The 26,561-nt window shown below is 51.1% G+C and overlaps 7 protein-coding genes across 7 annotated transcripts; 3 read left to right on the top strand and 4 right to left on the bottom strand.

Moving 5' to 3' along the window:
- Positions 1–8,031: 8,031 nt before the first annotated feature.
- MYCGRDRAFT_72602 (uncharacterized protein) lies at positions 8,032–9,367 on the top strand (the record flags this gene model as incomplete). Its single annotated transcript, XM_003852397.1, has 2 exons — positions 8,032–9,045; positions 9,104–9,367. 2 exons carry the CDS (start codon positions 8,263–8,265, stop codon positions 9,365–9,367), a joined length of 1,047 nt encoding a protein of 348 aa, XP_003852445.1.
- A 248-nt stretch (positions 9,368–9,615) lies between these two features.
- MYCGRDRAFT_109666 (uncharacterized protein) lies at positions 9,616–12,020 on the bottom strand (the record flags this gene model as incomplete). The annotated part of the gene is made up of 3 exons (XM_003852315.1): positions 9,616–9,774; positions 9,831–10,441; positions 10,505–12,020. The coding sequence occupies 3 exons, from the start codon at positions 11,904–11,906 to the stop codon at positions 9,616–9,618; spliced, it is 2,172 nt and encodes a 723-aa protein (XP_003852363.1).
- Positions 12,021–13,751: 1,731 nt separating this feature from the next.
- Positions 13,752–14,186, top strand: MYCGRDRAFT_28957 (uncharacterized protein; the record flags this gene model as incomplete). The annotated part of the gene is made up of 1 exon (XM_003852398.1): positions 13,752–14,186. A coding segment is annotated over one exon (435 nt), but the record flags the coding sequence as incomplete, so codon positions are not given.
- Positions 14,187–14,649: 463 nt separating this feature from the next.
- Positions 14,650–16,668, bottom strand: MYCGRDRAFT_42932 (uncharacterized protein; the record flags this gene model as incomplete). The annotated part of the gene is made up of 1 exon (XM_003852314.1): positions 14,650–16,668. The coding sequence occupies one exon, from the start codon at positions 16,666–16,668 to the stop codon at positions 14,650–14,652; it is 2,019 nt and encodes a 672-aa protein (XP_003852362.1).
- A 2,363-nt stretch (positions 16,669–19,031) lies between these two features.
- MgLAC4 (putative beta-galactosidase) lies at positions 19,032–22,318 on the bottom strand (the record flags this gene model as incomplete). Its single annotated transcript, XM_003852313.1, has 4 exons — positions 19,032–20,157; positions 20,224–21,613; positions 21,664–22,012; positions 22,091–22,318. The coding sequence occupies 4 exons, from the start codon at positions 22,316–22,318 to the stop codon at positions 19,032–19,034; spliced, it is 3,093 nt and encodes a 1,030-aa protein (XP_003852361.1).
- A 333-nt stretch (positions 22,319–22,651) lies between these two features.
- On the top strand, positions 22,652–24,934 carry MYCGRDRAFT_72596 (uncharacterized protein; the record flags this gene model as incomplete). Its single annotated transcript, XM_003852399.1, has 5 exons — positions 22,652–22,920; positions 22,983–23,145; positions 23,198–23,273; positions 23,323–24,656; positions 24,706–24,934. The coding sequence occupies 4 exons, from the start codon at positions 23,081–23,083 to the stop codon at positions 24,932–24,934; spliced, it is 1,704 nt and encodes a 567-aa protein (XP_003852447.1).
- Positions 24,935–25,226: 292 nt separating this feature from the next.
- On the bottom strand, positions 25,227–26,190 carry MYCGRDRAFT_93522 (uncharacterized protein; the record flags this gene model as incomplete). Its single annotated transcript, XM_003852312.1, has 5 exons — positions 25,227–25,252; positions 25,393–25,491; positions 25,595–25,733; positions 25,793–25,838; positions 26,171–26,190. The coding sequence occupies 5 exons, from the start codon at positions 26,188–26,190 to the stop codon at positions 25,227–25,229; spliced, it is 330 nt and encodes a 109-aa protein (XP_003852360.1).
- Between the last annotated feature and the right edge of the window lie 371 nt (positions 26,191–26,561).

Here is a 26,561-nt window from a genome sequence, read left to right as displayed (position 1 = left end):
AGCGAGGAGGAGATCCAGCTTCGCCATCACGATGAGCGTCAGCAGCAGCAGCATGAGCCGAGGAGAGACCAGCTTGATGGCGATGATGGGTATCGTCCTCCGCCACCGGCGAAAGCTGCTTCGGCGAATCCAGCCGATGCTCTCGGCTTGTCGACCACTGGACGAGGCGCTGTACAGCATCAGCGCTCTGATCCCCAAGAACCAGTGCTCTCGACTGCAGGTCGACAGTCCATGGATGGCGCAACGAGGGACTTCCACCAAGCTCAATCCGTGGGCTACAATCAACGAGCTCAACGCGGATCGCAGACCCAATCGCAGTCGCAGTCGCAATCAACGCAGGCAAACTCAATCCCAAGACAAGACCTCACGAAGCCACCGCCCGTCCAGCAACCTCACGTCCAACACCACCTCTTCCACCACCAAACCCAACACGCCGAAGCCTACAAACAAGGTCTCAGTCTAGCAGGTCCTCCGATCGGTGCCCATCAGCGGCAGCAGCAGACGCAAAGACAGACCTCAGCTTCCTCAACGAACGACGCGTTCATTCCCACCAATGGACGACCAGGTGGACTGAGTAACAACCCACACCCCAGCGTCGGTCTGAAGAATGGAGCTGGGCCGTATAGGCATAGTAGTGCTCCGGTCGGCGGCCCGCTATACCAGCAGCAGGGACAGGCTAGAGGTGGCACGAAGCGGTATGATGAGTATGATGATGAAGGATACCCGGATGAGGACGAGTATGATGATGATGATGAGGAGGACGGGTACGGACAAGGAGGGAGAGGGAAGGAGAGGAGGGGGAGTAAGGCGGAGAGATTCTTTGGGTTGGTGGGTGGGAGTGAGGGTAAGGAGGGGAGGACGGGGAGTTTGAAGGGGAGGGGGTGGAAGGTTTGGAAGTAAGAGAGTTGGATCATGAGGTTTGGACTGGAAGATGGTTGTTGGGGTGGGATGTGTATCGTGTGCAGGGCCGCATAAGTTGATGATATTGCTCTTGCACGAGTGGGAGAGGCTTGTTGATAGATGAGTCGGTATGAAGCAACACTGTACGACTCGCTCCCTCGCGGATATGCTCGTCTGTAGACTTGTCGATGCTTGCCTGGAGAGGACACCGATAGAGCTTTCCACGTGAGCACTGGTCCTTGTAATCCTTTGAAGGCTGTGCGTCAGCACTCAGCAGCACTTCATGCCTGTGTCGGCGTCTAGCGGATGACAGGTAGTTCTAACCTGGTCGGCAGAAACGAAATCGCTCTATATATAGGAGGCCGACCAGTCTACTATGTCATAACCGCCGGAGCACTCTCAAAGATGACGTCTCCCTCAAAGAAGCCGATTCGATGTGCGAACGGTCGACAGGGTGTTATGGATCGTAATTCCGTGAAGCTGGTTTCGGGAAGATCTCCTCCCCTTTCAACAGTCGGAAGGCAAGGTATGCTAGCAGTAGTTCGCCGGGGCATCCGCATCGAAAATACCCCGATTGAACTCTTATAACATCTCTGCCGCATCACAGCTCTCCTCGTTTCTTTCCTCAGCAAGTCTCTACTGCTCTGTACCCATCTTGTTCTCAGCGCCCCGCCCACCTCAATCGACCATGCGGTGCTCCATCTTCAACTCGATCGCCTGGCTCCTCGTCATCACACACTAACAGTCTGCTGAACAATCAATTAATCAATCGCCGAAGGCGGTGGATTGGTTGATTAACACTATTGCCAGGGTTGATTAATTGTATCTACTAATCTATGCTATATCGATTAATTAATTAGTGTGAGGATTAGTTAATTAATCTAAAGGATTAATTAATGCGATTAATTAACTTAGTAAGAGCCTGCTATAGGCACCGCCGGAGGCTAGCGCGCCGCAGGCGGAGCGATTTTAGAGGATTAGTTAATCCGTAAGGCCTTAGATTAGTTAATTCTAATAGTTTAGAGGTGTTATAAGTACGGTAGAGCGTAGTATTGTTATAAAGGTAATAGTTAGGGTTAATTCGAAGAATTTAAAGAAGTTGTAAACCTAAGGGCGAACCCTAATTATAGAGCTATGCGGCGAGCGGAGGTTTTAATTAGATAAGGGAGTAGCCGAAACGCGGGGACCCTACGTCGATTATACGTAGAGCCTTAAGTTAGCGCTATATCCTACTAAGCTTTACCTCCTTTATTTCTTAATTATAGATTCGACTGTCGAAGATACTACACTAATACTATAACTAGGTACTACATATATAGAGTAAGCTCGTCCGTATCCTATAAATTAAAAATCGTAACGATCCGATATTCTAATATAAAGTTATATAGGATCGTAGAATACAGTAATATTTAGCATCGGAATTTAAGTTTTAGATCCTTATATCTCTATTAATAAATTGTTTAAATAGCTAAATAACTAATAACTTCTTTTAAACTTAATATACTAACACCTACTAAACTTTGTAATTTTCTTACGACCTAGCGCTTTCTAACGAGCCTACACTTATTATTTTACGACTGTTATATTATACATAATGTTGTCTAGAAGAAGCTAACAATGTTAAGCATTAGAGATACTAAGCTATACGCTAATTTACAATTTAACATTATCCCTTATTTACGCTCTAACTATAATAACAACGCGCTATGCTATAATGCTACTACCTTCCTTATTACTACTTACCCCTTTATTATTAGCCTTTATAGACCTTCTTCTTATAGCTACCGATAATACGGACAGCGTCCTTACCCCCTCGATAGCCGCCTCGTAGGTACTAATCCCTACCGAGTTTTAGTAGACGAACGACTATACGAGTAACGTCGCTAACGCACCGCCGCCTCCGGTTATCCCTAGATACGAAGGGCTCGACCTTACGAGGCACTTACTACGTAGTATAAGCATCGCCGTATTATTACTTAACAAGGACTCGTAGGTATAGTTATATAGATATCGCTTAAATAAGCTAATAGCTAGGTCTATAAGAGAGGTTAAATACTAGGTCTATAGGACTTGTTACTAGCGGCGGTCTAGTATACTATACTAATATTAGACTAGCCTATAGACGAGTAGTACTAATAAGTACATAAAGGATGTTTATAAGATTAATCGTAATAGAGTAATTATAGCCTCTACACGGCGGTTACTAAAGAAGCGTAGATTGAAGTCCTTCGGTAGATTCTGCTTTGCAGATTCTACCTTAGGCACGGGGTTTTCCCCTAAGGTCAAAGAATACCGAAAGAATTTGATTGTAAATAGATCTACTGCCTTGCGCGCAAGGCCGTCCTACATAGTCTTGGACTCCGAAAGGACGTAAATGGAACAAACAAACAAACAAACAATAAAGAAGCGTAGAGTTATAGAGCTGTTTAACCTTCCTAAAGACACTAATACTATTACTATAAGCTGCTTTGCTACTACGTTTAATGCTACTCGATTTAAGGCATTGCTACTATAATAGATCGTCTTCTACTACATCCCCTTCCGTAAGGTTAATAACGAGTATTAGCGTGCACTACTTATCTACCTAAACCCCCTCGTTAAGAACTTATTACTAGATAATACGACTATAAGCCGCTAGATTTATAAGGCATATAACAGCTATCTCGGAGTCGTTATTAAGACGCTCGTAACTACCCTCGGCCTTATTTACTTCTTAATAGATATATAGACCTTAAGGAATAGTATTACTCTTATAGGACTAATCGTCTACTTTATCGACAACGCCGGTAAGGTCTAGAACTTCGTCCTTAGGCTACCTACTTACTATAGCTCTTATAGCGGTATTAATATTGCTAAGATAGTTAGTACGATTATATACTAGTTTAGTATCCCTTACTACAAGGTTAGCTTCTTCTATAGTAACAACGCGGCTAATAATAATACCTATATAGCGGCTCTCGCGGCGGAGTTCTACTTCGATGCTATTAAACGACGACTACGCTATATTAGCTATGTTATTAACCTAGTAGCTAAGGCGTTACTCGTTAGATATAGCGGCGACGACGATGTACTAGAAGTCGAGCTTAATAAGGACGGCATTGTAGAGCGACAACAACTACTTATATAGCGTAAGAGAGGGCCTATTAGCAAGCTCTATAACATTATTATATACATCCTTCGTTTAACCTTACGCGTAGAGTTATTCGAGAGCCTCTAGAGGGCGAGCAACGATAGTAAGGACGTTATATATAAGCTTATTCGCGACAACGACACTAGGTAGAACAGCCTCTATACTATAATTGCTCGTAGCCTTATACTCCGCGATACTATTAATTAGTTTATATAGTTAGAGTTTAACGAATAGACTGTTTATAAGGCACGTAAGAGCGCATAATAAATATCGACCTTATTAGCTAATACCCTCGTAGAACGACTAGCTCTATAAGCATAGCTATAAGCCCCTTAATAAGCGACCGGCAATAAAGGCTCGACTAGTATAGCTAGACGACCGCCTCTTATATAAGGACTAGTATGTGTTGTAGTAGTATTATAAGATCCTTAGGCTATTAACTAAGGCAACGATTAAGCTATAAGGTTAGGTTAGCCGGTATAGTTAGATATAGTAGGTGTTGCTAGTCCTTAAATACCTCCTTACTTACTTCGAAGGCGTAAAACGACTCTATATAGTCGACAACGTAGAGGCTATTATTACTAACTATCTAGAGTTATAAGAGCTCTAATAAGAGCACTACTTCCGAGCTAACATTAACCTCGCGTAGTAGAAGCTAGATACCTACTACACCCTTACCGACAATACGCTAATCTACGTTATAGCCGTCGTCCTATACCCTCAATATAACATCCGGTAGCTTAAGAAGAAGTAGAGTAAGAAGCCGGTATAGCTTACCGCTACGAAGGCTAAGTTAAAGGCGTTGTAGCATAAATATACGCTTACGAGCTTATTTAATAGTAATAATAGCGACCTTACGAACAGCGAGATAACACCTTCTTAATTAGCTTCTTAGGTTACTATATAACTACTACTACCGCATACGACCGGCCTACGCTACTAACGAGTCCTTAATAACGACGTAGACGACTTCGCTAGTATAGCTAATAGTAGCAATAAAGAGCGAGCTAAGTAGTAGCGGACGGCGTTAATACCGGCCGAGCAATAGTCGGTTTATACGTCCCTTAAAGTAGACTATAACGTCGACAACGTCTACTAATAGTAGTAGAATTACCGTATTAAATAGCCTTAATTAACACGTATAGTACTAGACGTCCTTATAATACCGCCGATAAGCGACGAGCCTAAACGTACGTTTAGCTCTACCGGCTTAATAGTTACTAACTAGCGTAGCCGCCTTAAGGAAGATACTATTGTAGTAGCAATATTACTATAGAGCTAGACGAGAGAGGGTGTTATTATATAGACTAATTTTAAGCCGGCGGTAATATTAGTAGATAATAAGGCTAATAAGGAAGCTAGATAACCGACTATAATGCCTTATAACTACCCTTACTAAGAGCCTTACGAACAATACCTCTACTACCCTTACTACTATAAATATAGCCGGCTAAGTTATAAAAACTAAAGGAGTTTCTAGCCTTCTTATTAGCCGAGCGTTTAATAGTAGATTCGTCGTTTCTAGCTTCTATACGAGTCGTTTGCGTAGGTAACAGAACTGCTGCGGCCGTGCTTAAATATGCGGCCGAATAGGTGTATATAGAGCAAAATCCACCCTTAAATCTACCCTTAAATCCACCTTCTACTACCCCTTTAACACTACTATTAATCCTTTAATCCACCCTTAATTAACGCAGACGCTATAGATTAATTAATTAAGGCAACAATCCAGCAACCAGAGCCATAGATTAATTAATTAATTAACTAATCCACTAATCCACCAATCCAGCGGATTGATTGTTCAGCAGACTGCACACCAAGCTCTCGCTGCTACTAGAACCTGCCAGAACACCCGCCAATGCTCAGGATCAATCAACGCCAACCAGCCATGCGGCTGTGATTTCTATGGGGAATGGGGCAACGACGGCAACTGTCTTAGTGATGGAGTGCGTCACGGACATCTTTCCAGACAAAAATGTGTATGGAAGCCCTGACCTCTCTCTAGGAGTGTACCGTCCCCGCGTAACGGTCTTTCAAGGCTCCGACGGCCCTGTAACTCTGCGGCTACTTCAAGGCTTCGATGGCTACGTCTCGGTCCCTCGTCAAACAAGTCAATCCGCGTCGCCTGTCCTACGTCCGGATTTTCCCTTCCTCCTCTCCAGGCGCTTCGAAGTGTTAGGAAAGAACTGGATCTGGTGTGCAAGCAAGCAAGGAAGCCAGCCGGCAAGTCGTCTGTGCAGCAGGACTTTCAATTATCCAATAACAACAACGACAATACTTTTCCCGGAGTAAAGGGGCTGCAAATGAGATGGAATTTCTTTCGCTTCGACACGACCTTCGACAATCGATTGGCGACAGGGTCGTGCTTTTGTTCGTGTTGCTGTCTCTCGGATGGTTTTCTAGGCCGCTAATGGAACTGTTTACACGCACTCTCGCTCTGTCTTTGACGAAGTCACGGTCTTGTGTCCATGTCTGTCATGGGAATACCCTTCTCTACGTCGCGTGTTCTTGATTTGAGCTTGTCCAGACCCACTCTGTCCAGTCTGTCGCGAGCTGCGGTTATCATTAGGAGCATCGCTCCTCGAGGAGAATGGATCTCCTTGAGACAACGGAAGAAGTGCCCGAGGTTCTGTTCCGACAAACACCTTGAGCTTCGGAAGGCCATTGTAGTCCGCCAGAGAGTCCAAGACAGCCCTATACGTCCGTGGCTCCGCTCAAAGTGCACCACATGACCTGGACTTCGTTGGCTCGGAGTGTGCATTCTGCCCGAGAGAATGGTGATACTTGTTGCCCTAGAGAACGGAGATACTTGTCGAGGATGGATGTGTCTTGAGGACTATCAAAATAGCAAGAATACCATTGTTCTCCGGCGTTGACCGTGCAATCCAAACCTTCGGCATCCAAGTCGTGCAGTGCTCTTTGAGCGGAGGCACGGAGGTAACAGATGAAGGAAACTCGGCCTGGCTTACCTGGACTCAATGACTAGCCATATTGAGGATTGTTATCTTCGCGATGTCGCTGGCCGATAAGTGACGTGCAGCGATAGACCAAAAGAAAAGTGACGTGTCGCGACCTCCAAGGGAAAAGTCCGAGGTGGAGCAAAAAGGCAAAACATACAACACTACGGATTCCCCAATTGTCACCAACTTGAGTACTAGTGTAGCGATTAGATGATTATCATGGCTGATCGGACGGGAAGCCGATTTTTCATCTATCTGTGGTCGTATGTGCTTGGCTACTAGTTTCAATCAATATATTCATCATTCAAAGTCTAGGACGATGTTGATCGTGGCAGGCTCATTCTCAGAGATAACGGCCCCGTTGTCGATGTGGTGCCTTCGACGAAGTGCAGGAGGAGGTAGACTCAATCCTTCTTACTGCCACGCACAACTTGCGCCTGAACGGCTTGGATCGGCACTCTGAGTAAGAGGACGACGGTGTTGTTTGGTGAAGCCAACAATATAGTTTAGAAAGGGCAATGCACCGTCCAGCCCGATTGAAAGGAGCTATTTTCACTGTTCAGACTCTCTGGAAAAGAGCTGCCTAACGAACGACGGAACGATAGACAGCCGCCGACTTTTACGACATGAAGTCGAAATAGAACAACAAGATTGCGCTCAAGCAACAAGAATTCGGCTGCCTGCTACGAGCCGTCCTCGATCTTAGAGAAGGATGGCCTCGACGGAGATGTCCGCCTCGTTTTCGCCAAGATACCGAGGCCATCGGTTCTTTCTCTATTCTTTGATTGGCCGTCTCGCTCGAGAAAAGTCTGTTCCGGGGTAAGATCAGCGGGGTGGACGCCCGAAACGCTCGTTGCAGTCAGCCCTGTGACGGAGGAGGCGGTTGTCATTCGTTCGGTCGTTAAACAACCTTACTCAAAGCTTAACGGTGACGAAGGATCGTTGCGACCGCGGTGGCAAGGGGGTGTCGAACAGCAGAAAAGAATACTGGTGCCTTCGGTGCGATCATCAGCCTCTACGAATCGCGAACGATTTGGTGGCCGCTGGCACAGATAGGGGGTACAGAACTACAGATCTGTGGATGCCACTCGGGCGTCGGACGCCACCTCCACACGATTGATCAAAGTCTGGGCCTGTCTCGCATTTGTGTTTGGGATCCTCGAGTCTAGACCTGTGGTATACATATATGTCTATCGCCTTGCCCTGCCGTTTCCTGGCCTTTGATCAAAACCATCCACCACACCCAACTCAAGCCTTCTACACACAACAACCATGTCGGTCCAACGCAACCCCAAGGACAGCATGAAGTCCACATGGCGCACCGCCGACAAGTCCACTTGGAAATACCACCACTGGCTCTACGATATCCTCAATGTCCACCCAACCGACATCAACAAGCCGGTTCCCGTATTCCAGAAGTCCGACAAGATGCCCTACCTCGCTCACTGGTCAACACATCGCTGGATCCTCACGCATTCCCTGTGGCCCATCGCCGTGGCCCAGCTCTACACATATTACTTCGGCAAGAACATGCCAGTCATCGGAGCATTTGCATTCTACACCATCGCGTTCCACATCAACGCCATCAACCACATCTACATCCTCCGCCGCCTCGGACACAAATGGGGTTTCCTCGACGGCGACAAGCACGAGCGCGACCAGGTTCCTGACGTGAGCGTCAAGAAGGTTTTCGACTCGCTGTCTTTGACCGCCGTCGTCCGACCATTGATCACCATCTTCCTGGCGTATCGCAAAAACGTCGCCCCGATCGAATCTCTGAGCTGGTGGCTCCCGGTCGAAATTGGAGTCTATGGCATCGTCCTTGATTTCTTCTTCTACTGGTATCACCGCGTCATGCACGAGTACGAAGGACTGTGGAAGTTCCACCGCACGCACCACTTGACCAAGCACCCCAACCCATTGCTCTCCTTGTACGCCGACACCGAGCAGGAAATCTTCGACATTGCCATCGTGCCGATTGCGACCTGGGCAACGATGAAGTTGATGGGTTTCCCAATGGGTTTCGGAGACTGGTGGGTGTGCCATCACTACTTGGTAAGTCCAGACCCGCTTTCACCACCCGCAATCTCGAACAAAGCTAACAACCCTCCAGTTCTTCACCGAACTCTTCGGCCACTCCGGTCTCCGCGTCTTCAGCACGCCCGCGTCAACCAACACCTACTTCCTCCGCTTCTTCAACGCCGAGCTTGCAACTGAGGACCACGACCTCCACCACCGTCAGGGATGGAAGAAGTCGCACAACTATGGCAAGCAGACATTGCTGTGGGACCGCATCTTTGGGACGGCGGGTGACAGAATTGAGATGTCGGAGCAGAATGTTGATCGGAGCAATACGCTTGCCTATCCTCTGTTCTAAATGGTCGAGACTTGCATTTCTCGTTTTTATGTCGATAGAGAAGACGGAGGATATACCCAAGAGCGTGTGCAGTATGCCATAGCATTTTCATTATTCAATCCTGTTCATATTAATTCTCGTCCCTTGCTTCCCACGTGTAGATTGATCGTGACATCGCAATCCCGACGTTCGAGTCTTTCACCATCCAACTCGCGGAAGTGATACAGTTCGTGCAACAACCCTCCTTCTGTACAATCTCGAATTCACGTTCAGACTCCGGAATCACTCTGCTTATACAACCCATCCTGATAGAAATCACTCCAAGCCGCACACTGATCATCAAAGTCACCCGGCAACGGCGCAACATCCAGCATCTTATCCGGCGACTCGAGAAACTGCACCGCGAAGCCTTCATCCGCATGCCATGCCTAGAAATGATAATTAGCCTCCACTCACTCAACCATGGGATAATGATGCGACTCACAATATGACAATGCACCAACCAAACCCCCGGATTATCCCTCCTCCACGCAATCGCCAACCACCCCTCACTCGGCAACATGGCCACATCCCTCCTCACCGGATCCTCATAATTCAAACCCTGTCGATCCGCATCCCTCCACGCCGAAGTCCCCGTCCCCAGCACATAAAAATCATGTCCATGCAAATGAATCGGATGGGGGATATTCACATTAAACGGCGACCCTTGACCCGTCGTGATGAGGATGTACGTCCACTCATCTTCATCGTCATCATCGAAGGTGATCATGTTGCTCGCTTTGGGAAAAGTTTTCCCGTCGCGAACGGTCATGACGCTGGGTTTCTCCCAGTCTGCGCGGAGGGGCGTGCCGTTGACTTGCCAGTAGAGGGTGAGTTTTCCGTCGGCGGCGGTGGATTGGTTGATTGCTATGGAGAGTTCGGAGAAAGAGGATGCGTCTGGGATGCGGCCGCGGGGGACGTAGGAGTTCCAGACTGGGGTAAGGGAGGTTTCGTCGCTGCAGCGTTGGGTGTAGGGGGTTGGGGAGCTGGTGGGGAGGGTGGGAGTGTTGGAGGGGAGGGAGGAGTAGGAGAATATGGAGCGGATGTTGCCGTTTTCTGGAGGAGAGGATAGTTAGTATTTGTGGCATGCTGGGAGTATGGTAGATGGGATGGTCTCACGGAAGTTGGCTCCGCACCCTGCGCTATCCTGCACTTCCGCCCTGAACCAATACCGTCCTGGCGTCTGGTCCGCGGAGATGACAACATCATATCTCTGACCGATACCGATGAAGATCCAGCTCGCGTTGTACGGCTCGACGGGCACAAAGTCGGCGGAGATGACCGTCATGATGTGTCCATCGAGTCCGACCATGAAGTGGTTGTCGACGGAAGTGTTGATGAACCGAAGCCGGTGTTTCTTGCCTGCTGTGAGGGTCGTCTTGGCATATGCTCCTCGGTTCCCAGAGGTGGAGACCATCGTTCCGTTGATAAGGCCATTGTCCGCTGTAGGAGCCAGAGCATTGGCGTGCATGGCGCGGGCGGCGGTCGTCATGACTGTCGGGTAGTACCAATCCGTCATGGGCAGGGCGCCGAGATCAATATCGTAGTTGGCGGACGCAGGGCCATTGATGACGATAGGACCGAGAATGCCATCGCCGTATTGCGAGGAGAAATGAGAGTGGTACCACGAAGTTCCGTACTGGGTCGCGAGCAGGGTGTACGTCTTACTCCTTCCGGGCGCGATTGGGCACTCGGTCACACCAGGCACACCGTCTTGACCGTTGGCGTGGTACATGCGCATACCGTGCCAGTGAATCGAGGTGCCGTTGTGTTGGAGGGAGTTTTGGACAGTGACTTGAATTGTGTCGCCCCAATTTGCGAAGATCGTAGGTCCGGGGTATTGACCGTTGACAGCGAAGACAGGACGAGCGAAGCCATCTGGAGCGAGGGTGATGTTCGTGATGTCGAAATTGTAAGACACTGTGCGTCCGGTAATGGGCCAGTTCTGGTCAAAGTCGGTGTTGATGGAGAATGGAGAGGTCCAGCAGCCACGAGATGTTGGTCCGTTAGTGCATGTCGAGCTGGCGATGGGAGCAGTTGAGGTTGCAGTTCGAGTGGCGGATGTTGTTGGCCGGGCTTGCCACGAGTTGGAGATTGTCGCAGCGGTGGCTCCGTTACCAGGTACCGTGTAGAATCGATCAGGATCATCTTCCCAGATGACGGTGCCGTCTACAGAGATGCGGATGAACTTGTAGGAGAACGACTGTCCGACTGGAAGGTCAACTGTTATCGACCATAGTGGGTTTCCGGCGGTATATTGAGCTGCTGTGAGAGCGACAGCGTTGGCGGCGGCCCAATTGCCGAGCTCGTCGGTGGAACCAGCAACCTGTATACTCTCTCCCCAGCCAGTTTGCGCGAGTAGGTTAAAGGTCACGGGAATGGAGCCCGCATTGCTTTGTCGAGATTCGAGATGTTGCGCAGATACTTCTTCTGACCGTTGCGAGTAGTCGTAGCTTGGAAGGACGGTCGCAAAGATTGGTGCGGCCAACGCCAGGAAATTAAAGATGGAATGTAACCGCATTGTGAAACGGTGCGGTGAGAGAAAGTCCACCGACTACACAAAATCTTCGAGGTACGAGAAATGAGAAAGAAACGAGCGCAAGTGGAAAGACAAAGGTCAAAGAGCGCGAGGAAAGATCTCAACGTGAATGTCCCTACAATCCCACAAAAAGGAGCAGGTGAATCGTGCGTGGCGTAGGAAAAGATTTCAATGCTTGCCTGCAGGAAACGGGTGGAGCTCAGAGCCATGCAGCGCGCGTATGCCCGACTGTTCCCAAGGCGATGGTCCTTTGCCGTATTCTGCTGTGGAACAAGGCGAGCGCTGGGAATAGCAGTGTTGTGCGACGGAAGAATCGCAGTCTTGAAAGAACATTGACCGATAGTGGATGCAAGTGAAGTTGCCGTTCGTCCCGCGGCCAGCTCGTGCATGAATGGGTGTGCCAGTCGGATCATACTTGGGTAGAACGACAATTAGTATCGTCACCCTTTGCGCAATGCGGACCCAACGGCGAGTGCACTTCGTGGTGTTTGAAATTGACAAACACTTGCAGCCACACCGCATCCTCCCTCGCCGCTCGTCATAAAAGTAGTGCTTCCTTGCCTCACATTGCACACGTGAAAGTCGTTGATGGCGTGGCGTCCACGACCTTGCAGTCAGTGCGAGCATAAGACAAGCTCTCTTCCAATGCTTTCTCGCAAGGAGAATTTTCCCCCGAGCATGCAGGTCATTCGGGCCGCGCTATCAGGAACGATCGAGGAGGAGCAAGATCCTGGTCTCCGCATTGTTTGAGATCCACCGCTCGCCCGTTCGGGTTCGAAGTGCGTGCAGGGTTGGGCGGTTCCATGTTCAATCGATGGGAAAATCCAATTAATTCCTCGGAATTGACGAGCTCGATTTAGATGTGTGGAGTCCTCGCTTGAGGTTCACGTTTCTGTTTGATGGATCACAAACGTTGGCCTCGCCATTCGGGTTCCGGCACGAACGCTGCTCCGACATGCAGAGGAAGTGATGTGCATCGCCACGCTCCTGTGCTCAATCAGCAATGGACGGAACTCTTCCACGAGGTCTATGGTGTACAGAACGCTCCAGTAACGCTCCAGTCTGGCGTGTACGAGTCCAGCGCACGTTGCTGCGATTTCTTGGACCCATGGCTTCACCAGACGGACACAGAAGTGCGGGCTCTGTAGCTTGCCGGCGAACGCTCGATACCACGTGTGCCTCCGCTGTTGTAGCTGAAGACTGGTAGGCGCCAGTCACTACAAGGCGGAGCTACAAAGTTGCTCTTGCATTTTGTACGCACGTTTCGTACGCAGTGCCGACGGTCTGGAGCCAGGTCGCTCACACGTTGCTGTGTACGGTCGGAGTGGAGGACGGAGATCGTGCTTCTCGAGCTCGTCTCATGCACGTGGTATCGCCTTCAACCGCACTCCTTCAATTGGTGACTCGCGACGGTTGGTGCATGGAAGTAGTTCATGAAAATGAAAAAGAGGTCGACGTGTCTGACAGGTTCCGGCTCATCACGCTTGCACGCCTCGTGTCGAGGTTGGGGTGAGTGGACCCAACTTCTCAACAGCGACGCCGCCAATGGTGTACGATCTGTGACATCCTTTTGACCACCATTCTCCCAAGATGCTCATATCATCACATTATTACAATGAAAGACGGTCGGCCAAGGACTGATCGAGTACAGTCACGAGCCGACAGTAGTTCTAGCCAAGCCCGGTAGGTGAGGCAAGGTTGGGTTCTTCTCTTGCAGCTACCGTTCTTCTTTCCTCGATTACACTCCTCTCTCGCACACTGCACGTACTCGTACCTCAGCACGTACTTGCCCTTCATAACTCAAACGATCCCGCAACCATGACCGCCCCGATCGAACAGCCCTGGCACGCCGCCTTCTCACCGCCAACGCTGGTCGCTCCTCTCATGCCTCGCAACCGCGTGCACCAGATCCTCTCCCTCAAAATCGGCAATCTCCTGATCATCGACACTCGCCGAACGGACTACCTCGGCGGCTCGATTCGTGGCAGTCTCAATGTACCCGCACAAGGGTTCTGGTGGAATCGGGGTGCTCTGTATGAGCTGGCGTATAAAGCGGATATCGAGTGGGTAGTGTTCACCTGCGGTTCGAGCAATGGCAGAGGTCCACGCTGCGCTGGCTGGTTCTTGGATCATGTGAGAAAGACTGCTGGGGATGAGAATATGCAAGTCTGTGTGCTGGAGGGTGGGGTGAAAGGATGGGTGAAAGCTGGGGAGGAATATACCAGGTTGATGGATGGCTTTGATGGAGAGTACTGGAAAGAGTTGTTTGAAGAGGAAGAGAAGAAGAAGCAGGGAAGTGAAGCGGTGAAGCCGGAGTTGGCAAATGCTGTTGGACAAGGCGATGTCAGCAAGTGAGGTCAAGAAGGTGATGTGATGGGAGGTGTTGGACAGCGAAATTCAACAAAGGAGCCCGAGGTCTACTGCTACTTCACTCTTTGATCTTGCTGAAAGTGCACAACACAATGTGCATCCCGTTTGCGTGGAAGGTGGATGTCTAGCAGGAGGACAGACAAACGATCGACAATGGCGTGCGGAACGGGAACGCTTGATATCAGAGGAAGTGATCGAAATGGACAACGCGTGGATTGATTCGAATTGCTTCTATCTCCTGGTCGTTCGAATCGTCCAAGACAATCAAGAAACATGTGCTCGATGTGCAAATCGCGCCCGCCAACGCCAATACCGATCAATAACGGTCTCGACCCTCCCTCACCGGAACAACACCTCAATCGAGATAAGTTGTGTTGAACAGACGATCGCCCGTATCAGTCTGCTTCTTCCCGGTGTACTTGTTGCTTGACATCCTCAACGCCACGAGGTCCAACCTGCCATGCCGCTCGAGCTGCTTGCGAAGCCCTCCATTCTCCTGCACCGCCTGCTCTTGAACAACGCCTGCCACCACCACTATCCTCACCGGGACATCCAGCCCACGAATGTGGTTGATATACTCCGCCATCGACTTCCCATTATTGATCACCGAGTCCACCAACACCACGGTCCTCATACCCTTCAGATTCTTCTCCTGCACATCTTCCGGCTGGTAGGAATGATGAAAAGCAGCGAGTGGAAAGGCTTCACTCACGCCCAACGCCATCGGTTCTCCACCTCGCATCAGAGCAATGATGAGAGTCTTGTCTTCGTCGAGGAGGCGCTGGCCGGTGGTGAAATTGCCTTGCACATGTCGGATGGGGTACGAGGTGAGTCCGATCTTCTCACTCACGTACTCCAATGCTAGGTAGCGGCCGATTTGATGATGGGCGTGTCGAAGCGCAGGACCGGCGAAGGAGGCGTCGCGCGTTGCGGTCATGAGAATCTGAGCGGAGGGCTTGTCCGTGGCGTGAGAGATGTTGAAGATCCAATATCGAGCATCGTCGAAGACCAGATCTTGGAGCTGGATGGGGGGAAGAGTGGTGGAGTCGAGACGCAAAGTGGAGGTGGGTGGTAGAAGGATCTGCTGGGCTTTAAGACCTTGCTGAATGGAGGAGAGAAGCTTGCTTTCCATTGACTTGCTGCGGGTACGCTGATCTCCTACCACAACGAACGCTCGATCGGATTGGTTGAGCATCCCAAGATCCAGAGGACTGTCGCCGAATGCCCACACATTCATGTGGTAGGCATGCTGAAGGCGGTGGACGACCGCTGTCTTGACTTCCGGCGTGACGACAAAGCCGTGGGAGATCTGACCGCTGCCGATGATTGGAATTTCGTGGAGACCTGCTTTGTTGAGAACGTGTCGCCAGAGAGGAGTGAGACCGCAGGTGACAAGGATGGCGCCGACCTGCTTGTTCTTCTTGACTTGGCTGAGGAAAGCGAGAAACTCTGGATGGATGACGACTCTGCTCGCCACTTCCTCGCAGAGCAAATCGAAGAGAATGGATTCATGACGCTCGGAATGCATCAGCGCAGCTTGCCGAAAAGCGGTGTAAGAGTACCTCATCGGGCTGTCGAAGATCTGCTTGACCGGGTCGGTGACTGCCATCTTTGGGTCCTTGATCATGTCCCACAAGATGTCTCCGGTATCGCTGGCCGTCAACGTCTTGTCGCCGTCAAGCACCAGCATTGTCTCGATGGACCGTCCCGGCGGCAAGGACGAGTCGAGATGTTGCAGTGCACGAGACATGTTGACCTGCTCGTCGTGTTCAGCAAAGTCGGTGATGAAGGTTTTGACCGTGTTTTGAATTTCCTCGGGCTTCCCCGATACGCTCGAGTACAGGATGTCATGTTGCAGAGAGTTCATGCGAAGGTCACGCATTTCGTCATCCTGCCACAACTGCAGATGCTCTTTGGAGGTGTCGGGACGAGGCCGACTTTGGTCTGCCAGCGTTCTCGCTCGAATCGTTGCGGGATCCACTTTGAGGTACAGGATATGCGTAAAGGCTGCCCAGTCTGCGTTCCCCAAGATCGAATCAGGACATTCCTCGCCCTCATCCCAGAATATGCAATGGCCTGTCATGATACCGATGCGTTCGCTTGACGTGCAAGTCTCGACGATATTGCGGATCGCAGTGTCTCGAACGATCCTCTTGTTGGCATTGTCCATGCTGAGGAAGGCTGGGAGTCCACCGGAGGAGGCCATGACTTCTGCGATGACTTCGGAGCCCTCGAAGAAAGCAAAGTGTTGGAAGGGCAGAGTGTGCTGGAGGTGGCGAAGCAGATGGGTTTTGCCGGAGCCAGGAAGACCGAAGATGGCGATGAGCTTCGGTTTGGTGCCCAAGAGAGGCAGGTACTGAGTTGGAGGTGCCATGTTGGTGGGACGATGTGTGAATGAGAAATGTTGTGGAAAGGCATGTTGGGCAAGGCGGAGTAACGGTTTTGTGCTAAGGGAGGTTTGTTTGGCACGGTTTGCTGGAGAAGGAGGAGAAGAGACTGGTCTGGCCTGATGAAAGAGCGACTTATGTGTGGAATGTGGTGAAAGACTCTGGCAAGAAGCAATGCATATGAGACACAAAGGACGGTAAATGGTGTCGTACCGATCGATGTTGCTACAAGCCTCTCGATAGTGTCGCTCAACATCTGAACATATGCTGCCTCACTTGCGGCTGTTTGGGACCAAGCATAGTGTCATAATCACACAGTATGTTTCGAGAAGAGGCTTGGAGTCTCGCTGGAATGCTCGCCGATAGTCCATCAGAATGAGGCTTCTACCTCCTTGATCCTACTCAGACTGTATCGTGTGTGGCGAACGTTGGTGGCGTGGAGTGTATATTCTGTGCGAGACAATGGAGACCTCTTTGGAGGAAGATGCATGTGCCTTCGTAGGAGCCAAATCAGCAGCAATAATGTCGTTCTCCAACCCACTCTACGGGCCAAGCCACTGAAGTCCAAGTTGAGAGGTGCGATTCGAGCGAAGCTATGGAGGCAGCGAGTCTTGCCTGGTTCCTGGTGTAGGCCAGAAGTTGGTCAAGTTGTCAAGCAAACACATTACGAGCGAGCCATCACAAGTTTGAACGCTCGTCTGTCGAGATTGTCAATTCAGTCGCACATGGCCATGGCTGTCTCGTTCGAAGCCCCAACAGTCCGTCCTTGCTTGAATGAATCAACAGAGTGAATGTCGTCGTCTACATTGCCAAGACTGAAGCGGGCAGACCGCGGTTCCCCCGAAATTCCCACCCTTTGGTCCCACACAATAGCAAAACTTCAAACACTCATTTTGAACGCAATTGCTGTCCGTTTTAGACGATTGATAGCTCAAAAGAACGGCAAAAGAACAGTGCCTCCTGACAGAGTTGAACTGGCGACCTCGGCATAGCAGTCGTACTAGTGCTGTCATGAATGTCAGTATAAGATCAATGGGGAAGCTTGAAAGGGTTTAAACTCACCCGCGCTCTACCAACTGAGCTAAGAAGGCGATATGATTGTTACCAATTGATGCAGGGCGGCGAGCCGGTACCGTATATGTAGCTACATTGTTGGTGCGAGCATTATTGGTCAAGATCGAACGATCCGCGAGCTCCTGACTTTTTGCCAAGACCACGCTAGTGCGAGTGAATGTTCCAGCCCCCCACCTCGAAGTACCCTGGTACCGACACGAACACGAACTCCACGCGAAAGCCAACATCCCAATTACATTATACCACACGTTCCACAAAGTGTAGACATTATTCTCTACTGAGGCTCCCCACACAATACGAACAGCTCGCAATCCGAATTCCATCAACAAAACTGGCGCAACGTTCTTCGCCGTACTGTCAGGCTGGTGTCCATGGCGTTGTAACCCTGGTCGTACATGTTGAAATCGGCGCAGTTTCCATTCTCCAGACCGTTGTTGTAATTGTGCAACTCGAACGAGTGTTTCAACGAGAACTCGTTGCCGTCGACGATATCATCGATCATCTGCGGTCCGTCAGATACAGTCCCCTCTCCAGCGAAGATAGGTGAGCATACCTGGATCGCATAGGTCAACCGGATGACATTCATGTCCGGGTCGTTGACCTTTTGTGCCATGTTTCTGATCGACTGGTACAGACCTTCTGGAGTCATAGCCTCGCCGTGACCTGCGATCTGGCAGTCAAAGCTGCCATGCTATTGAGGTCCAAATCGACTTGCCAGCAGTTGATGCCAGCGAAGGTGACCGTCTCTCCTTTGCTATTCACCACGTCTCTTCCTTCGGTGGCGAAGGGAGCATTCGGCCAGCCATCTTTCGGGCTGTGCGGACCCTTCGAACCATTTGCCGGAGTCAAGGGCCCTTTAGGAGCAGCGTTAGGCCCATTAGGAGGAGGAGCAAGACCATTGGCAACTGCTATTAAAGCAGCGCCGGCTGCAAGGACTTGGTTGAAGAACATGTTCGGGTAAAGCAATAGAAATTTGCTTCATGATCTGATCACTGCGTGTGCACCCTATATATGCATTCGTCCATCTCGACCTCGGAAGGCAATTCCTTAGCATCGGCAACGGAGAACCTCGCATCAAGGCTTGATATTCATGTCCAGTCGTGGCTCTCCACATTCGATGCCACGCTCCTGCCACGTTGAGGTAGAATAAGTCGATCAGGGCATAAGAGCGGAGAATGGGGACGCAGGGATATCAAGCGGAGAAATCGGATGCCATCGAGGTTGCCGTATGCGATATCTCCTCATCACTGTGCTGCATATCGATCTCACATACACTCTATATCCGTCGCAGCTCAAACGCAAACGATGTCGCTTGACATTTCACCTGCACATCCTCGCCAATGCCAGGTCCGCAAGCAGCTGATCCAACGCCAGCAGTGGCCACGTCAAGTCTCAACAGGAGAGCGTCTTCCTCCACTAGATCACACGGATGCTTCGCTGCATCAAGCATTTCCGGACGATGATAGCTAGCGGTCCAGGAAAACGGCTGGTCAACATCTACTCTTCTCGACTGTAGACCGAAGCCAGTCTCGTCTACAAGCTTCACCCAGCGTGCTCCCATCCGGTTGCCGTTCTCTTGTGGCACGTCGTAGTTGTAAGAGAGCTGCGCGACGGGACTCTCGTAGATGCCCACTCTCTGAGCCATCATCTTGTCTGGGTATGATTCTCCTGGCCCAAGACCGTGATACTTTGCAGCGACCAGGTCTTTGTTCAGGCGAAGATCGAGCCCAATGCGAGAGACCGTGGTTGGGATGCTGCCAACTGGATTCAACCTGGCTTTGATCGAGACGGTCTCGTTAGACCTAATTGTGTAGCTGATATCCGCTTCAATGCCCCAGTCCAAGATTGGCGGTGCGAGATATGTTGTGCTTGAGATGGTGACTGTGCTTTCGGATTGCCGACTAATGCTGGCCGAGCGAAGCTGAGAAGTCATATCATTAAGGCCGTATCTCTTCCAGTAAGGGTCGTCGCTAGGCCGATCGTTGTCCGTCGGAGCTCGCCAGAATGAAGGTATCAGAGCAGCATGGGTAAGAGGATCCTCGATCAGGAGCGACTTGCTGTTTGAAGTCCACGATTTGAGTACGCCTCGGACTCGATCGAAAACGATTTCGAATCCTCCGTCGCCGACAGTCCACGATGTTGGAGATGTACGGACGCGCAAAGGACCAAGCTTATGCGATTCCACCGCCTGGTCGCGATTTGCAGTCAGACGACCTTGACACCAAGCGACTTCATGACCAGCGTCTGCCCAGTTCGTTGCTTGACCTAGTCGGAAGCTCACGCTTAGCCAGGTCTCGTCCGGTAATGTGGAATCGTTGAGGGACGAAGGAAGCGAGAGACGTTTCGTCTGACCAGCTCCGATGCCTGTGATGTCGAAAGCGCCGGATGAGAGGAGTATCGATCTATTCAGTAATTAGCCAGATCCTCAAGCAACGATCCGTCGTACTCACTCTTCCTCGTTGAAGGACTCAATTCTGTATATTGCAGTGAGATGATCCAGGCTGACAAAGTCATACAGGTTCTTCACCACAAGCTCATTGCCTTCCACCGTTGCTCTCAAGGGCTCGATGACCTTCTTGTACTCGACCAGTCCTGGCGTCGGCGTGTGATTGCTGTTGCAGAGACCATCCATGACAAAAGTGCCATCATTCGGGGTGTCACCAAAGTCACCGCCATATGCGAAGAAACTCTTGCCGTCCGGCCCATCTTTCCACAGGCCATGATTGGCCCACTCCCAGATGAAGCCGCCTTGCAGACGAGGCACTTCTCGAAAAGCTTGTTGGTAGCCTTCCAGATTTCCAGGCCCATTGCCCATTGCATGTGCATATTCACAAAGAACAATTGGCTTGTCAAATTTGCCGTCGGAGACATCTTCAGTTCGCGCCAGCTTCAGCAGCCTTTCCACTGAAGGGTACATGTAGCTGAACATGTCCGCGGACAAAGCCTTTGCATCGCCTTCGTAGTGTACTGGTCGAGTGTCGTCGATCCTCTTCGCCGCATCGTACATCGCTTTGTGGTTCTGACCGTAGAAGGCCTCATTGCCAAGAGACCAGATAATCACCGACGGATGATTTTTGTCCCTCTGTACAACGGACTCGATGCGATCCACGTATTGTCCTTGCCAGCGGGGATTGTCCGAAGTGTAGGCGGCAGCTTGTGGGAATGCCAGTAGTTTGCGCTCTTCGTAGTCCATTTCCTCCGGAATTTCGAGAGGTCGGGCAACTGCATCATAGAAGCCATGGCATTCGAGATCTGCTTCGTCCATGACCCATAATCCAAGCTCATCGCAGAGATCGAGCAGTTTTGGATCAGGCGGGTAGTGAGAGCAGCGAAGGGCATTGATATTGTGTCGCTTCATCAACAAGAGATCTTCTCGAATGTAAGACAGAGGCACTGCGCGCCCGAACTTGTTGTGATGGTCATGGCGATTCACGCCTTGGAGGAGGATGCGTTTGCCATTCACCAGAAGGAGTCCGTCTTTGATCTCCACTTGCCTGAAGCCTACTTGCGATTGAACGGAATGGAGAATGGTCCGATCCTTTCTATCGACCAGATCAATCTCCAAATGGTACAGATTCGGAGTTTCTGCGGACCATTTCTTCGGGTTCGAGACAGAGATGGACTGCTTCAGCTGTCCACTCTGGGCTTTTGCCGAGAAACTCTCATGATGTACCGGCTGGTCGCCATTCTTGCGGTCTTTCAGAGATACAACGACATCCACGTCCAAGCCAAGATTGACATCCAGGGTGAGTTCCAGAGTGGCATCCTGATACTTGGCATCCAGCAATGTCTTGACGAAGAAATCCTCGATACGCGCTGTCTTTGGAAGCGCAAGTAAGTAGACATCGCGGAATATGCCTGCAAGACTCGTTAGCTCAAAGTTGGCAGGACGAACAACTTCCACAAACCTGACAGCCACCACTGATCCTGATCCTCAATATAGGAGCCATCACACCATTGATAGACTTTCACAAAGACTTCGTTCTCTCCGTCCTTCCGCACAACATCTGTGACATCGAATTCACTGGAATTGCGAGAGCCTTGGTGATATCCCACGGGAGTGGAATTGACAAACACATGGAATGCGCTGTCAACTCCCTCGAAACGCAATCTCAGCTGGGCGTCCGTAGACCAAGAAGCTGGCACCGTGAACCGACGTCGGTAAGATCCGGTTGGATTTTCTGTCGGAACGTGGGGCGGGTTCACAGGGAACGGGTAGATGACATTGGTGTAGTGCGGTTTGCCAAATCCTTGTAGCTGCCAATGTCCAGGCACATCGATACTGGTCCATTCGTGCGGTGGCTCATCGACCGTGGTATCGAGTTCATCTTGAACAGCAGAGTCTGGTGTCGCGGGAGTGTATTGGCCGTTCTGTTTTGGATCTGGGGCATGTAACGGCGTTGGAGCATAGTGGAAGTCCCATCTGCCGTTCAGAAGAAGGGAGTCTTTGGGAATGTGGTAAGCACGAGCGGGGAGTCGGTTTCTCTGAAAGATCTGCTCGTTGTTATAGTCAGGAAACTGGCCCTCATGGCCTTGCAGTACAGCAGAGCCGAGGCTCGACATGTTTGGTAATGGAAGTGAGCGGAAAGGTGAGAAGAGAAGGAGGAGGAGAAGGAACAGGCTGTGCTATACCTCTCGACGTAAGCCTACTAGTACATTCTACCGTAGCAACGTACCAATGGAGTTTGTGAGCGGGTCTATCGCCATGATTTCTGCCGGGTAATTGAGGTGAAGACGGAGGTTGTGGCAGGTGGAGAGCACTGGGGTAAAATTCTCGCTCCGAAGCGGACCGAGAATCTCTCTCCACGCCTCGCGTGTTCGGTCATGCACTTTCGTCTCATCACAGTGACCATACTATCAGATCGTCCCTGCTTGGCCCTGGCCTTGATCTCAGGCGCCTTGTCGTCTACTTGCATCATCCAGCTGCACAACCTTGCAGCGCTCGTCCAAGTGCGTGGCCCAGCGACGTCTACCGCGGCAGTCTGAAGCGAGGACTCAAGCTCGATATTTCGCAAATCGATATCCTTCAAGGCGAATGGAGACGATGATATCGTGCATTGGACTGCTTCCGAGGCCAACATTGGCTCGAGACGGTCATGCAGATTGACGATGGCGGCGACGAGCACGACTCGCGCGCACGGAAGCGTAGAAGAGGCCCACAAGCTGTAGGTACACGTGAGCAGACGGTCGGACCAAAATGCTCAGACTGACGACTCCTTGTTTTCAGTGCGCCGGGTGTAGACAGCGGAAAGTCCGGTCGGTTTGCAGAGACCGCCATAATCGTTGTGCTCTGCTGAACAGAACGGTAGATGTGATGGAGACGGGATGAATCCTTGCGCCAACTGCGCTGCATCGAACTCCCAGTGCATCTATGGATCCGAGCCATTGACGTGAGTGTCAATAGGCGGAATTGGCGCGAAAGTATACTGAGTGAGATGCTAGCAAGGGCAAGAGTGACGCTATTCTCGAGACTGTCCTACGGCTCGAGGACCGTCTCTCTCAGATCGGCGAGATGCTGGTAAGAGCCAACAAATGCTTGTCTTGGAGTACTGTCTAACGACCCAAAGGAGTCTTCTTCATCAGCACAGAACAATTCGAGCGGCACCGAAATCTTCTCTCCGGGTACCTCAGGCTCGAGGAACCGCCGACCATCGACCGTCACGGGTGCTCGCCTGCTGGTACAAAACGCTCGAAGTCACCGCAACAGCCTCGACAATGCTATTATATCGTCTCAACATGCCTCCACCACCGAATCTGTGCTTGCGTGGAGCTACTTTGACGTCTTCCCGAGCCTCCGCACCAACTACCAGCACATCTTCACCCTCGAGCAGCAACGGGCGCCGCTCGGTGCGGAACAGCTGAGCTCGCTTCCTCACATGGACAAGGACGAGATCAACCGTACTGTCACTTCATTCCGGATTGTGGTGAATTTCGCCTACCCGACTGTATCAGCACGGCAACTCGTCGATGTGGAGCGGCGCATGTCAAGGCGAGATTTAGAACACAGTGTCGACTGTGCTCATGCATTAATTACCATGGCCTTGGGATGTGCCGCTCGCGTCGTGGGAGTCTTCGGGAACGCAGATATCTCGTATCTTCGCAATATCGCCGGGAGCTACCTCAACCTATTTCTGCAACGTATCCACATTGTGCACATGGAGGCTTCCACCACTGCAACACAATGCCTCTTCCTAGCGGCGCTGTTCTTCGCATACCTCCAGCGTCCACTGCAAGCCTGGTCCTACATCAGTATGGCTGCGACCAAATGTCGTCTCCTGCTATCTTACACTTCCGCAGATACGGGTGCTGATACCGAGTGCATCCGTCGCATCTTCTGGTCGTGCTACATTCTGGAGAGCGACTACATCGCGGAGCTCGCAGCACTACCACAGAGTGGAGTCGGCGAAATTGAGTCTTCCATCCCATTTCCGGCGTTCTACGAGACCTCGACCAACGAGACGGAGCGAGACCAATCGTCACTGTACTTTCTGGCCTGCGTTTCCATGCGGCGACTTCTGAACAGAGTTCACGATCTTCTCTACGCCCCAGACTCAGGTGTAGCGTTTGATGATGCTCGGTTCCCACACGTTGTCAATGAGCTCGATCACCAGCTCGAGGAGTGGAGGGCATGCCTTCCACCAGCGTTTCAATTCACCACTGATGCTCAAGAGATGACTTCAGGACACGGAGGGTTTCTGCGTCAGAGATATTTGACTTGTCGAGCAGTCATCTATCGACCATTTCTAAACCAGTGCCTCACGAAGTCTGCTGCTGGAGAACTGGTCAGCGAGATGGTGCTGGGGCAGAGCGAGATATGCTTGAGAATGTGTCTATTGCACATTATGAATCTACGTCCGTACAAGCAGACTGTGCTTATTGACACGTGGATCTGCTCGCTCTCGTATGTGCCCAATCGTCGGCACAACGCTCAACGCTGACCTGTATCACAGCATGGCGAGCACAATGCTCATTCTCCTGGCCGCCAGTCGAATCCCGGCTTTGAGAGAACGTCTTCCGCGTAGTGTGCGAGAAGCTGGAGCGCACTTGAAGGGTCTGATTGAACCGTGGATGAGCCTTCACTCGCAAGTCTCGCCGAGCGTTGCTCAGAGTCTGCGAATGATCATAGAGGTAGACCACCTCATACAGGCTGAATTCCAGTATCATGACAGGAGACGATGATGGCTACAACAACTCTCAGGAAAGACACGGGACCAATAAACATGGCCACTCGATCCAAGCGTTCTCTGCCAAAAGCTGGCATACAGTCATGTTCTAAACAAGACATCAGCGCCGACCAGTACGCAGCAGCCCAGTCTTCTCTGATCCAACTCGTTCAGCGACCAGGCTCCCCTCAACTCCATTCGTCTAGCAGGTCCTGCCCGTATCAATGATACGCCTGACCTGCTGCTCATAGTCGCAGCCGTTCACATTAATCATATCAGAGTCACCAGCGTCGAAGATCATGAAGCCGTTATAGCCCGCAGCATTCTTGGAGTTCTGCAGAACAGTCGGCAGCCCTTTGGTCGGCACATAGTCAAAGCTGTTGCTAGCTGGAGTCTCGCTCTTCGAGCCCGGGAGACCAACGTGGATCTTGGCATTCTTGGAGGCGCCGCCCGAGATGTACGCCGGCCACTCACCGAAGTCGAAGTAGCCGCCAGAGCCATCGCTGTCCGGGTTGTCGTTTGGGTCCTTGACGAGGTCCGTGGATGCGCAGAAGTTGTTGTAGAATTGGATCACTGAAGGCGGAGATGGGTCAACTCATGGCGGGACAAGACTCACTCAGATAATCATACTGCGCCTCCATGATGCTATTGCCCATGGCTGCGTCCGGGTGCGGACATTGTGGAGCTCCAGAAATGTAGTAAGTGTAGTCGGAGTCGTCGGAGAAGTAGCCACGAACGGAGTTGACCAAAGTTCCCAGGCAATTGCTCGCCCAGTCATTGCTGTTGTCCTCGATGTCCATGTCCCAACCGTCGACCTTCATGAGCAGTCAGTCGATAACCCGTCAGCTCATTCTCACGTCTGACCTGGACTCACATATGCGTCGCCGAGAGGGCGTGGAGAGTTGGAAGTAGCCTTTGGCCTGGCGAAGCTGTTTCTCACAGCGAGTATGCAACACCAGAAGCGTCACCGGAACTTGTCAGATGGCCAGTGGCATATCCGCCTCCAAGCCCGACGAAGATCTTCTTGCCATGCGAATGACAGACGTTGATGTCGTTGATCAGGCCTTCGCAGCCGTGGCTGGAGCCATCTTTGTGGATCGAGCAATTTCCAAAGTTTCCGTGCGGGAATTGGCCGTCTCCGGAGCTGTCGAGAAACGACAAGATGAGGATATCCGCTGCACCGTCGTCCGTATAATACTCGGCTAGGCTGCGCTCGCTATCGTTGGCACCCTGGGAAAGTCAGCTGACGCACGTCGTGCGACGAGGGGACATGTCGTTGACGGTAACAGTACCCAGTATAAGGAGAGCTCTGCTCCGGAGACAATCTGAGTGGCCGCCGCGGCGAGAAGAAGACGGAGTCAGTACATCTTGGAGCTTGAGAGGCATGGAACACAGCTGCCAGTAGTCTGCTATTGTGTCCATTCAATGCCCACCAAAATCGCACGCCTGTCGACAGGACTTGGCCGTTAAAAGCACTTATAGCGACCTCGTGGCCGCTTCGATAGCGCCAGATATGTTGGTTGGCATACCATGCTGGAGGCCTGAATCGATATTATTTTGCGGGCCCAGTCATGAAGGTAATGATAGCCATGAGGACTCGTGCGAGCGGTACGATTCTTGACGCGCAGTAGTAGCATAACAAC

Source organism: Zymoseptoria tritici, chromosome 5 (genome assembly GCF_000219625.1).
Source record: "Zymoseptoria tritici IPO323 chromosome 5, whole genome shotgun sequence".
NCBI lineage: Eukaryota > Fungi > Ascomycota > Dothideomycetes > Mycosphaerellales > Mycosphaerellaceae > Zymoseptoria > Zymoseptoria tritici.
This window is presented reverse-complemented; position numbering and strand designations above follow the sequence as displayed.